This window comes from Xiphophorus maculatus, chromosome 7 (assembly GCF_002775205.1).
Source record: "Xiphophorus maculatus strain JP 163 A chromosome 7, X_maculatus-5.0-male, whole genome shotgun sequence".
Classification (NCBI taxonomy): Eukaryota; Metazoa; Chordata; class Actinopteri; order Cyprinodontiformes; family Poeciliidae; genus Xiphophorus; species Xiphophorus maculatus.
Window position 1 is genome coordinate 7,404,939 of NC_036449.1, and position 15,186 is coordinate 7,420,124.

Sequence of the window (15,186 nt, forward strand, 5' to 3'; positions counted from 1 at the left end):
AGCAGGGCGCTATAACTAGAAACAGGACACTTTCTGCTAAAACCACTTATGAAGGACCGAAGGGGGCCACTGCAACACGGCTGGGAGATTTGATGAACGCTACCTTCATTTTATCTGAAAAACAACAGAAGGTTCAAAGCATGGTGTCTCACATTGAGATATTACTGAAAACCTCTGCAAATAACCTAGACAATGAAAAAGCAGAGGGCAAAAAAAACAACATAACTAGTTTTAACAATGCAAATTACACATTTATAATATTCATATATATATACTGTATATATATATAATCAAATCATGTGCATATTTGATCTTGAAATATGTTATGAAATTAAATGATTTCAATAATGTATATTTGCATAAACAGAGACTCTAAAGTTCCACTGAATTGAAAGAACCCCTACAAAGAGAGAGATGTAATAACATTCAGACGACGCAGCATTTTATACGATTAGCGAACTAAGAAATTCGAGTAGTTACCCCCATGACTTGATGAGCTTCTGAAAACCCTACCTTGATTTATAATGAAGACGTTCTGACACGGAAATCCTCAAATGCACACAAAGGAAAAAAGAAAAAGCACAAAACTAGATAGTACATGAATATCTCGGCAGAATGCAAAGGCAGCGAGTTTGTGGGAAAGCGGTGATCCGTTTACAGTAATGCTAAAACATTTCTGACATTTAAAACATGGGTGCTGGTGAAGGTGAAGATCTGGCTTTACAGAAAGAGAGAGACAAGTCCCTCAGATCAATTCAGAGGAGAAAGACTGAGCTTAATTTTCCTTCACATAAACATACTCTCGGAATTAAAAACAAAAAAGCAGGACTGGAGCTCAAAACATATAGGAAAGCTGCTGCAAATAAACCTGAAATTCCCCCCGTTTAGCCCATCTTGCAGCTACAGTTTTTCACGCATCGCCTTGTTGTTTAGGAAGAGCCCAGTTCTCCCTGCCCACGTACATCTGGTGTTTTCTGCTTTGTTTACCCTCGCCGGCCGCTTTCTGTACCAGACGCGTTCCGGCTGCAGCGTGCCGTCATGCGGCTCGCACGTCGGGAGCGAAGTACACCGCCGCCCTCTTAACCCCCTGCCAATCGCCAATATATTTTGCTCTTGCCAAGGCTTGTGTTCTGTTTGCGCGTTGCCTGAAGTGTGAGGATGGGTTTATTCCTGCCCGTGCGTGTTCTTTTATTAGGCCGAGAGCCTAATCCGCGCACTGCCGAGAAGAGGGCTGCAGCTGCTGCGCCGATCTCCTTGTGTGAGATCCAAAACGAGGCTGAGTGAAGGTAAAATATAAGCGTCGCTCCCGTTCGTCTGAAGTCTAACCGCCCCGTCTCCAGCGACAAACGTTACATTCAGAGGGAATTCATCAAAGCTCGCGTCGAAAATAGCACTGTACAGAAGTAGTATTTCTGCTGAACTATGAATAGTGAAATGCTGATAATCAATACGTTAGATAAATAACAGTGTTTTGTGTTCTGCCTCGCAGACGGCAGCTGACTCCTGACTCGGGTGCTCGTCCGGACACATTTCAGATCCCTCAACGACAACATTTTAAGGCCAAAGAAAAGCAAAGAAAAACAAAAACAAACATATACAGTTCAACTGATTGAACAAAAACTGGAATATTAGAAGAGTGTAGCTGAAGGTCTGCGTGGATGTAGAGGTTTACAGCAAAGGCTGCTGGTAGTACGCTGCCGCCTGCTGCTGTTGAGGTGGAGGAGGAACGGCATGGTGAGGAGGAGCAGCCACAGGGTAAGACACAGGAGGCATGTTAGCCGCGTTGTGATAGGCTGACATATCCATGGCCACGCCCCCCTGGCCCGGGTAAGGAGCACCGGGAGCTTGGGTCATGTACTGGGAGTTCATCCCGCTGCTGCGAAGGAAACACACACACAATTTTTTTGCTACTAGAGTCAAACTGGAATGAGAGATTGGTGAGACGTTGAACAAAATCCTCGTCTAGGATTCATTAGGTTCTTAGGTTTTAAGAAACAGTGACCTGCAGAAGCATTCACACCCTTTGAACGTTTAGTTACTCCCTACAGAGACAAACCTCAATATATTTTAAAGGGACTTTAAATTCATAAGAAGTCCAGTTTTTCTAAAGCTGCACATGGGATACAAATAGAGGGAGGTGCTCTGATCAGATGAGACCAAACTCAAACCTTTGGTCCTACTTTCAAAATGCTATGCTATCTGTTCTCTTAGGGTGTTTTCACATCAGATATTCTGGTAGACCCAGTTCGATTGGGAATAAATATACCAACATTTGTTACATTTTCTGGTTTGGTTCTCTTTCACACTGCCCTGTGCCAAACAGGATAGTGTTTGTGAATCCAAACGATTCACAAACCTGTTCCCCTCCTTGCCTGTGGTGGCGCTGCACCATGAACCACTGACGGAAAACACACCAAAACCTCAGAAGAAGACACGACTGCAACTTTCTTCTTCACGAAATGTAAATAAAAATGAAGTAGAGTCAGATTTAGCGGTTGTAGGATTTCACTTTTGTCTCCGGCAACAGACCACAAGTCATTTCTCCCGCTAGCGTTAGACTCTCACGTTTGTTTTGGTTGTATTTACCCAGAATGCCCAGCGGTATACTCGGTTTCCTGCTTTTTTAGTGGCCTCCGGTCCACCTGGCATTCAAAAATGAATTCAAACTGCACCAGAGTTCACTTCAACCGAACCGACGCCTAGGTTTTTAGGCGGATCAGTTATGGGTTTTTTTTAGTCAATTGCGCGTTCACACCTCCCCAAACCAATCGGATTTTCCAGACAAACAAACTAGAGTTTGATTAAAGAGAACTAAACAAGACCCTTACGTTTACTGATGTAAAAAAATGTGAAAAGGCTGTAGGGATAAAAATTCTTTGGCGTCATTATTTTATTGGAGTGCAGGGAATCCCTATTGACAGCCTCCGATCTGTCCTGTGGCTAATCGTTTTTTACCTCATGTAGGGAGGCTGAGCAGCCTGGCTGTTAGGGGGCGCTGTGACGGTGGGGGGTATTGAATGCAGCGGTCCAGGCTGGTCGTTGGGCAGAGAGTAAGGCTGCGCAGGAGGAACCTGGGGACCGCCGGGAGGCAGGTACGGGGCACCAGCTGGTCCGAGGTAAGCCTAATAAATGAAGAACAGGTTTTAATATGAATTATTATTAAGATTATGTACTTCCTTAAGAAAACAGCAAAGAAAAGGAATAAAAAAACCAACAGGTGTTAAGTAGCATCCAAACATTGAATAGGTAAATCCAAAACTACATTCTATGACGAAAGGGTTTTCCAAGGTTTTTTGTTTTTCTACAAAATTTTTCACACCAATTTTAGACATTTTTTTTAAACAAGCAAATTTTCTACTTTTCAAGCTCAAAAATGTCTTTCTAGAAATTTTCTGAGATTTTTTTGGCAGAAATTTACTCCTCTTGGTTTTGTTTCGTTGCATACTGGCCCTAGTATGTCCTCATAGTTTTCTAAGTGAAACTATACATTCAATGCCTCATCTATTAACCCCGACGAGTACATTTTCATTCAACATTCCTAATTAATTTTCTTTCACAAAATCAAAGTTAGACATTGGCATCCTGAAAAAAACAAAACAACAACTAGCAAACGGGAATAAGAAAACTACTAAAGATTGGTGGAAATCCACTGGATATCAGGCATTTTCCCTGAAATAAAACACAAATAAAAACTGCTGCTGTAAAGGTTTTTGTGAAATGTTTCTTTTTCTTTTTTCAAAAATTGGCTTCTGAAACAACTACAAAAAAAAGTCCCAAGAAAGGCCAGAGCAGCACTGAGGGGTACTCGAGTGTAGACCCAACCGGTGACATTGACAGACTTTGAAATCTGCAGGGAGAGTCGGCAGCATCAATCATTACTGAGAAGAAGACGAAAAAAAAAGTCACTGCTTGAAAAGTGCAAAACTGCTCCAGCTTCTCAAAGGAGGGAAAAACGCTGACTGTAACTTCCCCAGAAAAACTAAGGGGAAAGAAAATAGGATACATAAAGACAGAGGGTAGAAACTGAACCCAAATGTAATGCAGTCAACGCTTCACGCCTTTGTTCTCAAGATTTTCTTAGTTAACCCTCTAATAAATCAGAATTAGTAAGCAGAACATATGAGTGTTAAGTGCTGTGATTTCATTGCAGAGTTACAGAAAAGCAGCATAGAAGATTTTTCCAGAACAAGACCTCTCTGTCTGAACACCGGATCTTCACACTTCAGCTTTCTGAACTGTGAAACGGCTCCAGCCTTAAATTATGCATGACAGCTCTGCTTCCTATTGATTCTGTACATGGCACAGAGAAAATGGAGCCAGCAGTGCTTTGCAACGCGGAGATGCAGCTCTTGTTGGTCCAGCAATCTGAATTCATATTTTCGTTTAAAATCAACTTATAAAAAACACTCATCTTTATTTAAAAAAAAAAAAAATATATATATATATATATATATACAGTACAGACCAAAAGTTTGGACACACAGTTGTGTCCAAACTTTTGGTCTGTACTGTATATATATAATAGCTCATAGGCAACCATTTCCTTTAGTGATTTGTGAATCTTGCCAGTTCCTGTCAAGCTACTAATGAACATTGTTCAGTATCCAGTCATTAGTGAGGCTGAGTTCAATCTCGCTTGATTTCTTTACATTTCTTTTAAAGTTTGGATTCAGATGAAGCTGCAAAGGAATGACATAATTTTATCCATCTTCCAATTTTATTTTATCTATGAATTATTTACTTACCAGTGTATTACAGCTGCACAATATATGTAATTATAATAGCCATTGCAATGTCAGAATTGCAGAGGACTGCAGGGTGGGAGGAATCAATAAAGTTTATTTGTACAGGACATTACATCATGACAACATAAAATAAATCATAACCGCATCATGTAGTCTACTGTTGTGAAACCTAATAACAGACACTACATTTTGTCAAATACCATTGTTAAAAATTGTCAATGCACTTCAAATATGTGATATGTATAACAGTTAAAAAAAAATACCTTATGAAAATGTCGGTTACAGTCAAGATCTATGCAATTTAAAATTTCAGCAATACTATCATAATTACATATTGTGCAGCCATACTACATTTACTCATATTTAATTTCTTTTTTAAAGATTTTTATTTATTTCTACACATCTTTAGGTAAATTACTTTATTCTTTGCAATTAATATTCATCTTACAGGCTTCTTACATTTTACTTTTCAGCGTTCCCTCCCTTAGTGAAAATGATCCTTCCTTCTTATGCTATAAAAGAGTTTTTATTGTGTCCAGGTGGGCGTGTTGGCATGTATGATGGTAAATTTATTGGGGCTTTGTGTCATATCCATGATATTTCTACATTAGATTTTTCCTCTGAAAGGAGTAATTTTACTTTACATTGGTGTTCATACAGTTTATAAACAAAGGTTGACTGAAAACACCAACATAACTTTTATTGAATTGAATTGTTCTGACCTGCATGGGAACAGAAGAGCCAGGTGGGCCGTACTGCGTCTGCATCTTGGAGTACGCGGCGTAGTAAGGGGCTTCGTTCATGAGCTTGGTGTAAAGCTCCAAGGCCTCCATCACTTTCAGATTGAGTTCTGACAGCTCCGAGTGATGCCTGGGGCGCGGAACGGGACGTTACGCAACACCGTTTAAGTTAATGCTAGCGTTTATATATTGCGAAAATTGTACAAAACAACACCTGTCGATCTCTTGTAGCTTCTCATCGATCAGCGGGTTCATCTGTTCGCATGCACCTGTTCAGTCAGAGAGAGAGACAAAAAAAACAGTTTAGATAATAACAGTTGATTTAGATCTACAGCAGCGTTTAGATGCATGCCTTCCAGCTGGATCAGCTCTGCGGAGTCAGGAGTCGCATCTGCGGGATCCACGTTCCGCAGGAGCGCCAGCGTTCTGTCCATCTTCGCCTGCGGAGGGAAAACGGCAGGTTCACTAGGAGGCGGCGTGGGCTGATAAATCCATGTTCATCAGAAAACGAGTTACCTCGTCGATGTAGACCGGCTCGGGCTCGGCTTTGATTTCCAGACTCGTCTCCTCCGGAGTGGCCGACTTCTCGACGTAAGCCACTGTGGAGGAAGTGAAAGCAATTAGAAACTGCTCAGGTAAATCGGGTAGCGGTGCAGAAAGCCAAAAGGAAATATAAGGGCAAATATAAGCACATGGGAGGAATGTGTGTGTTTGTGTTACGGTTCGGTAGCTGTACTGTTACAGAGTAAATAAATAAAAACCAAACCTGGCTCTGGGTCGGCATTCAAATTGGTTGTGACAAAATTTGAGGGGAAAAGCCCGACTCCTCTGTGGTTTTCTCCTTTCCACCAATTTGGATCACTGCAAAAAAACACATTAAAGAAATGCAAATCAATTCAAAAGGCCTTCGAGGCTGAATCTATGCATGCTAACCACAGAAAACAATCCAAGCAGCGTTTGGAGGAGCTACAAAACTCCGTCAGAAGGTAAAACTCTGACGCCTGTGTAATATCCTCCAAATATTCGTTATAATGTACAGGTCTTATTTTATTTTCCATTTTTGTAATGCTAGCTGCGCCAATCGCTGAAATGCTAAAGACAACTTCAAATCTGATTTCAATGAACATATTGTGTCTTTAAAACATTTCAACTGTGTTTCTGCAGCGACTGCTCTGTTAAAGAAACGATACATCGCCTTGGCTTCCACATCTACATATTTCTCCAAAATACATAATTTCCCTAAACTTATCCAATCAGATAAGTTTATCTGCATCCAATGGTCTTTGGTTGATTCAGCAACGTTGACTCATAAATGTGTGAGTTATGAAATATTACCTGTCGTCCAAAACTATAATAAGTTCTCCGGCTTTGAAGGTGAGCTCGTTGTCTTCGGCTGCTTCGAAGTCGTAGAGCGCGCGCACTTTTCGGATCTCCTGCCCTCCGCCGCCGTCAGTGTTGGTTGGTGGGTCAGTGGTCAGGGTCAGAGGTCGCGTTTCTGCTTGCTGCTTCTGTTCCTGTAAGGATAACTCAATGGCTGCGAGAGGAAAAAGAATAAAAGAACAGTTTTTAAATTGACTTTCTTTTCTTTTTTCATTTAGAGGTACAACAGAGGAGATGAAGGGCTTATAATGTAATTTATAAAACAACAAAGTCAGACTTTTACTGAATAATTCATCAAACAGTAGAAATATCCGGTGTCCATCTTTACCCTTGGCCAGGTCATCGTCGTCTGGTGTTTTGCTCGCAGCGGGTGTGCTGACCTTTGTGCTGGATCCCTGTGGTCAATATAGAAACATAAGGTCACATCTGTGTGAGTGAATACACAAAACAGGGAGGAAGGAGAGAGTGTTGCACAAAGACTGAATGGGGAAAAACTGGTTTCCTGCCACCTGCAGCTCATGCTGGGTACCACATGTTGCTCAGAAAGAGTTCACTCCAACGAGCAGGCGGAGTTTTACCAGCAATAAATATAAAGAATTAAAGAAACAAAATTAGTAACTTCCTGAAAATCTAAATTTGTACTTCAACGTCATAATCTGCGTTCCTCCCAGAGACGTTGATGCGCACGCTGTGTGGCCAGCCGGCAAAATGACAGCAAATGGGTTTAATGTTATGCTATTCAATTCGGATAAAGAGAAATGCCGGCGTAGTGTTTTTTTTTGTTTGTTTTTTTGTGTTCAGAATGGATGATAGGAAAAGGTAAATACTGGCACAGCTTGAGCCACGCAGCCTGCTGATGTTTGCTCATGAGCTTTTACAGATTAAATGTCACACCTGCTGCCTCGGTGTGGCACCTGTCTTCCAGTGAGCCACGCTGCTGCTGCGGCTTCCTCACACCCCAACTAAACCGAGGGCATCCAAATGGCTTTTGCACTTTAACAAAGAGATGTGTTGTCATCTAGTCCTGTTCTACTTTTCTACTCGCTCTTGGAAAATTGATCTCATAACAAATTGCACTGCAAAAATATTCAAACTTAAAGGCATGACGATGTTATGTTATCTTGAGTACCTGCACAATGTCAGGTTCGAAAACCTCCCCTCCCCACACAGGAAAATTTTAAAATTTTTCGGGTAAGTATTCACATTTTTCCAGCATCACACTTCACAAAACAATAGAAACTGACTAAAGAAGACTGCTTCAATTCGCAATTATATGATATAATTAATCACTGCTATTAATAATGTCTTGCAGAAAGCAGAAAAGTGTGGCAAACATTAAAAAAAAAGATTTGACAAAGTAAAGCATTGACTGAGTGGGGCTGAATGCATGTACGAACCACCCTGCACAGTTTATTTGTAACACATTAACCTTTTCCTTTCACTCCACAGTTACTGTATGTATCGCAAATTTTAAAAAAAATCCCACTAGCCTACACTGACATTTGTGGCTGTAATGTAACAAAGTGCATTCATATGAATACTTCTGTATCACACAGTGAGCGATACTCCTGAAATCAGTGGTTCCCAATGTGTGGATAAAGCAATATGGATGAATGAAAAAAAAAAAAAAAACAGTTACACAAAAGTGTTTCACTGTAAAGATGATTTGTAGTTTGTTTTGTTGCAACCTGAAGTGTGAAATAAACTTCAATGGAGTTTGAAAACAAAATATGTGTATAGGTTTATGTCTGGTTGAATGATGTGTGTGCCCAGTTGATTTTTTTTTTCTTTTTCAGGGGAGATTTTACTGTAATCCATAGGGGGGGGGCAAAAGAAAATCTTTGGGAATCACTGCCTTAAATTATGTCGGCAATAAAGCACCTTTAGAAATTCGATCCGACTATTAGACAACAAAATTGTAGGTCAGAGACTTTACAACAGCTGGGGATTAAAGTCTACTTCAACCTGTGACTCATACATTTACTTAACGTACAGTACAAGAATCTTGTGGCGGAGCAGAAACCACTGGAAATCATTTTTCAACAAAAATTTAAATCCTGTGTCAAACACACAGACATTAAAACATGCGGTTGCAAACAAACTCGAGTGGTTCGCGTACGGTGTGAATGTGATCAGACCTAAAGCCAACACGTCTACCAGGTGTTCGCTGCATGCCAAGCGCTTTACCATCGGGAGGATTCTGTTGCATTGTGGGACATGGTAAACCCAAGCAGAATGTCTTTTTCAAAATCCCATCTTCTCAAAATTAATCAAGATGAGGAAAGAGGATGTTTGGTCACCCTATGTTATGCTAGTAGCGCTTAGCATTCGTGGACGACTCATTGACAGCGCGTGTCGCGCAACACAAAATTATCCGTCCAGAAAACACGGTGTTAAATAGTTAAATATAATTTATAAAAACATTATTGTCAAATAATGACAATAATTTTCTACTAGCTCAGGCAAACAATTTGCGTCGAGGAATTTTAATAGTGGAGGTTCTTGAGTTATTTGATGAATTGTTGCAGTGATAAATAAAATGTGTTCTACGCTGCTTTTGCTCTGACTTTAATTGATTGCTATTTGGAAGCCAACACAGACCGAACGAGAAATCAATCTCAATTGGAGAAATCCCGGATGGAGCACTGAAGAGAGATGAGAATTGGGCAAAACTGCATATGAAGGCAATGGCCAGGCTACAGAGAAACAGGCTGCTGATACGTTTAGATTCTCCATATTTTCTACTAGCTCAGAACGCAGCATCTGCTTCCTGGATGTACATTTGGTTTGGACACTTCCAAAGGGTTGTTGTAAAAGAAGATTTTAGTAATCGAGTACTCTATAGAATATTTTTACGACTATCCGAGGATTCCTCTCTCTCCCTCTGCCCCTCCCTCCCCATGACAAAGTGATTCCGACGACACAAAAGCTGTCGCAGTCCAACCGTCGCACCGCAGAATTCAACAATCCTTATTTCTCCCCAAACTGACAAAGCGCCACGCAGCTCAACACCATGCTGCTAACACTTCACAACAACTCATAGGCGGAAGTGAGAGCGCTGCCCACCACAAATAATGATCCGGGCGGAACATGGCGCGCTACATAATAAAACATAATTTAACGAAGCTTAGACAGAGATAAATTTTCCTCGAGAAATCATTTCAGCCGTAGAGACTTCCAACCAATAAACACACTAAACGTCCCACCCTGGTTTACTGTGGAATCGGAACCACCAGAAAAACTAATTACAAGTTAAACTCATTAACTGATTTGGACTAAAGTAAAAGGACTACAGATTCTAACTTAGAGGTCTGGATGTGACGTCGGATGTGTTTTCAACAATTGACCTAGAAACTACTTTCTATGTGGCTTTATACGAACAAATCTGGAGCACAAACACAAAACCTCCCACGGGTCCAACATGCCATTTACTTTCCACCCACCTGTGAGGTGGCTGCTGGGAAGCTGACCCCTTCCTCTTTCAGGCTCTTGATGGTGGCACCAATCAGGCTGAGCTGGGGATCCTTCTGGAAGCCTTCTGCCCACTCCACCATCATTGCCTTTAGCTTTTCACACACCTTAGGGTGGGCCTGAATATCACAGGAAACACAAATGTATGTCACTCGTGTCTGAAACAGATCATTGCAGCTTCAGCTGAACCCTATTTCACCCCTAAAAAAATGTTAAACGTTTATATGCAGAAGATTTGGAAATAGCCTTTAGTATAAAAAATGTGAACAGGGAACATTTTTAGGCAAAAATGTTTTATTTAGCATGGTTCATCCCAATGAGAAACACTATTAAGTGCAATTCAATATATCACCCGTGTCCATCTTCAAAAACTTATATTAAAAAGATGCTACTGCTTTAATAACTTTATGCTGCATGTTTATGAGAAATCATTGAGCTCTGAAGGAGTGTCCCATTTTCCCAGTGGAATATTTTAACCACTAGCTTAATTAAATGCCGAGGGATGGGAGGAAGGGTGTGGATATACATCTTACACATGCGGAATAAAAAACAGGAGACGAGCAAACATAAATGGAGAAAGGAAAACCTCTGGCAGGACACGTACCTTGTTCAACACGCTGCGAACTTCAGCAGAAAACTCCCTCGAACAAATTTCCAAATGGAATATTTTGCCACAGTTTGATACGCAAGCACCCAGCAGCTGTAAAACAAGATGGTGGCACTTTACAGCAGCTGATAAAAGCACATAATAATCAGAATCCTGTGTTGATATCAGGTGATTAGGTATAAATAACAGTGGTTTAGGTTTGATACAATATCTGGAAGAATGGTGATGCCATGACTGTGTGGCATTATAGGCAAGTAAATTAAGATATATTTGTACAAAAATAAATAAATAAGAAGACTTGTTACTTTTTCTGAATATATGGCTGAAGAAAAGATCTTTATGCTGCATCTTGTTAAAAAAACATTTTCAAAACTGGCTCAGAAATAAAATATGGCTTGTTTTACTTAAAGCAAAATAATAAAAAAAAGTCAAGTCAAATTTCTTCTACAGGTTTCAAACACTTTTTATTATGTATATATATACATATTACTAAAATGACTTCACTAATTTAAATAAGCATGTTAAGTAAAGTTGGTATCTGAAATGTAATAAAATATATTTATGAATCAATCATTTTATTAAATTGTTGAATCAAAGTGCTCTAAACAATTAAGACATTAAAAAATTATTACATTTTTTCAAATAATAAACTGTAATAAACTGTTTCAAAATGCTTTAAAAATATATTTATGAAATTTCAATATGTTATAATTTATGTGTTCTTTTCCCCATTAATACAAAAAAGTATTATTTTAGGATAAACAATTTCAATGTTTCTGATTATATCGTGTGTAAGGAGAATCTAAGCTATATTGGACTAAATATTTTTTCTTCTTAAGTTGCTGTGTGAAACTCACATTGAGAGTCTGCATGGCAACATGGGGCACTTTGTGGTTGACTCTCTTCATTATGGATCTCAAGCTGTCCTTTGGTCTGTCCCAAAAACAACAACAACAAAATTCATTACCAGAACAGGACACTGTATCTGAAGACCAGCGGTAAAGGCGGTATCTGATCTAAGACTACTTCTAGTGTCTAAGACAAAAACAAAACTTCTGCTGAAATGTGAAAGCCCTTCTCCGTCTTACCCATTGGGCGTCGTTCCAATTTTGTCACAAATGTCCATAATGAGCCCCCAGTCGTCTGTGGTGTTGTTTTCGTTTGTTGCCTTCTCTGGAAAACATGCGAACATGGACACATATGGTGAAGCGAGGAAAACAAGCTCGCTGGCATCATGGCGGTTTGTTTTCCATGCCAGCCCCGATGGGTGCTGTTGAAATTTCGCACGTCGAGCACTGAGCGGCTGGAGGTTTGAGTTAACACATGTTGCGCAAGGGCCTGGGAGCCTAAGTTAGAATAATATCTTAGCTGATGAATCATAAAATTTAAGAAAATTTCATAATTTACAGTGTTCCAATACAGGAAGTTGTCATTTTTCCCTGTCAAAGTAAAACCACAGAGATGACATGTTACTCAAATGTACATGTCCGTTATAGCCAGTGAAAATTAATCAATCAGTAACCATGCTGGATTTTCATGTTATTTTGGAAACTTAACAAAAAAAAAAATCTACCTCAGTTGTTATGATGGAGGTAGATTTACTGTGAAACCGAACGCTTCTGAGTAATACGAGGGACAGGAAATTCCCCGAATGAATATTTGTCACAATACTCATGACTCTTTAGTTCACACACTGCGCCATTGTTGGTCATACAAGAACGTGGTGTGTTGCACAGGCAGACACAGCAGGAGATCGAGGATGTTTTGAATAAAATTTACATCGTGAAAGTTGTACCTACAGTGGCCAGAGCATTATCATTAAACAACAGATGGCAATAATTTGAGGTGAAAGAGGCGTGCTACGCATTATAACTTTTGTCCACTTGCAGAAAAAAAAACAGCGTGTTAAGACTCGCTGAAATGTCAGTAGTTTCATCGACATCGTAGCGTCCAACCCCGCTTTCGTCGCTCATGTCAAAGTGCTCCATTTTGATGTTTTACAAACTGTATTTGAATAAATGCCCAACAACATGGATTAACCTGTAAAGCCAGTTACCTGAATACAAATTTTGTATTATTTTAAATATCAAGAAAAAAAAAAAAGGACACATTTTTCAAAAATCGCAGCAAAGTGTGGGGCTCAGTGATGCCAATATAAAAAAAAACAATATTGCTTATTTAAACTAAATAAAAAGCAAAACCCAAATAGGAATTAGACTGTAATCTGGTATCAAGATGTTTAAAAGTGATGGTTTGATTCTGTTGTAGTTTTAAGCTGCATCTGTCTTACAGTTCTTCAAGTTTTCACTGGTTGTTTGTTTTTATTATAGTGCCACCCACTGCTGGTCAGTTGGGTTAAAAAAAGGAATAGAACATTCTTTCCATACTTAAAAGAAGAAAAAACCCAAGATGTTTAGAAAATTCCCAGTCATTAAATATATATACAAGGTTTCCCCCAGAAAACGTCCATTCATCCAGCACCTCATTGCATTTTTGAGTTAAAAAATGTTTAAAGTTGACAGGAAATTTGAAAATATCACTTGATAATCATATGTTATTGAAATATAGCCAGATTAACACCTAAACACCAACTATAAAGTCTTAAAAAATGCAAACATTTTAAAAAGACTTAAATAAATAAGCAATGCTTAGCCTGGTGAGGGCACAAGTAAAGCCTGGTGGCCCACCAGGCTTATAATACACTTTGATGAAACTCTGCATATACATAGTAATAATGTGGATGTGAAATAAGCTCATCCATCAATTAAAAAAAAAAAAGTAATGTCATTTTAAATCTACTGTTGGCAAGAAAGAGAAAAACAATGGTGTTCAATGGACATAAACAGCTGACATCATTTATCATGCGGAGGCTGTGGGAGTGCCAAACTTTCACTTTAAGGAAGGTCCAGGGGCTGTAGCTTAACTAAACCTGACAGAAGGAGGCTTTTCCCACTTCACTACAGCCCATAGAGTGTAACTGCATAGCATAGCATACTGCTGTATGAAAACAAATGCTAAGAATTTCATAAGTTGGATCATGTGGAACTTGGATGTACATAATTTTTGTTTGACTTAAATGCTGTTTGTACTGCCGAAACTGTCAATTTAGGTCCAAATTTACCCCTTTAACTTTACATTTTGACCCATTATTACATTTAACACATGCTAAATGTTTGAGAGTCATGCCTGAGAAAGTCTTATATATATATATATATATATATATATCAAGCAAATTATTAAAACACAAAATAATGCCATGTTGACCAATGTTCATGGCCTTTCAAATTATTCACTGTCACACATAAACCTAAAGTTTTAAAAGTGCTTAAATAATAAAGAAATGTTCAAAAACAACACATTTCAGATTACACTATTATTTTAATTATTTTTATGTATTTCTGTTATCAATTGTAAACTAAAATACACAATTTTGATATGATCAACATGACTTTCACATCGTATTTTGAACCATAACAAGCTCTACAAAAGCTCCATAAATCAAAAAGAAGGAAACAAACTACTACTAACTACTGTGGTGTTTTTGTGTTACTGATAATTCAGCTTTTGGTCAGACTCGAAGTTTGGTTACCGAACAGTCCTCAACACAACCAACCAAAAACCACTGAACAAGCTGTTGACAGCTTATCAGTCTGTGTATTATAAGTCAATACTCATATCCAGACTTGTAACTGTTGACATTACGGAAGCTTTCAGCGCTTAAATAACTCCACATCGAACTACAGCGGCTAAGTTAGCATTAGCTTCAGTTCCCGACAGCAGCACTGACTCAGTTCCAACTAAAAGGCCCCCTAAACAAGCGCTGTACTTACCGACATCTTGGTCGAAGGGGTTTTGGGAAAACAAAGGCATTTTTAACGATGAAAAAAAATAATAATAGAAACCCTACTCCAGGCTAAGGGAAAAGTAGACGTGTTGCCGAGACTAAACCTAAACAAACGTCTCTTCCTCCTTGCCCATTAAAGTCACACCAGTTGCTCTTCCGGAAGCCCGGCTGTCTCGCATGATGCCTGAGCAGTATTACTCAAATTCAATGCCTGCGTGTGTGAGAAAGAGAGAGAGTTGCATGTAAGTCAACATTTTTTTAGCACATTTTGTGAGTTTTAAGTAAACGTAGTTTGTTTATACATAATACAGAACGTTATGCGCAGATTAATAGAACGGGAATTACTAAATAATCCCCGTTTAAAAGTGACGTTTCGGTGTAATTTCTAAGTGAAATGGG

General features: G+C 39.2%; 1 protein-coding gene across 1 annotated transcript; it reads right to left on the reverse strand.

Annotated features, from left to right (window-relative positions):
- Window positions 1–775: 775 nt before the first annotated feature.
- On the reverse strand, window positions 776–14,949 carry stam2 (signal transducing adaptor molecule 2). Its single transcript, XM_005814044.2, has 14 exons — window positions 14,774–14,949; window positions 12,032–12,116; window positions 11,801–11,876; window positions 10,941–11,036; window positions 10,309–10,455; window positions 7,194–7,260; window positions 6,821–7,019; window positions 6,252–6,346; window positions 6,002–6,084; window positions 5,838–5,925; window positions 5,700–5,754; window positions 5,468–5,615; window positions 2,956–3,122; window positions 776–1,876 (listed from the first exon to the last, which is right to left on the reverse strand). The coding sequence occupies exons 1-14, from the start codon at window positions 14,811–14,813 to the stop codon at window positions 1,669–1,671; spliced, it is 1,554 nt and encodes a 517-aa protein (XP_005814101.1). The 5' UTR covers window positions 14,814–14,949; the 3' UTR covers window positions 776–1,668.
- Between the last annotated feature and the right edge of the window lie 237 nt (window positions 14,950–15,186).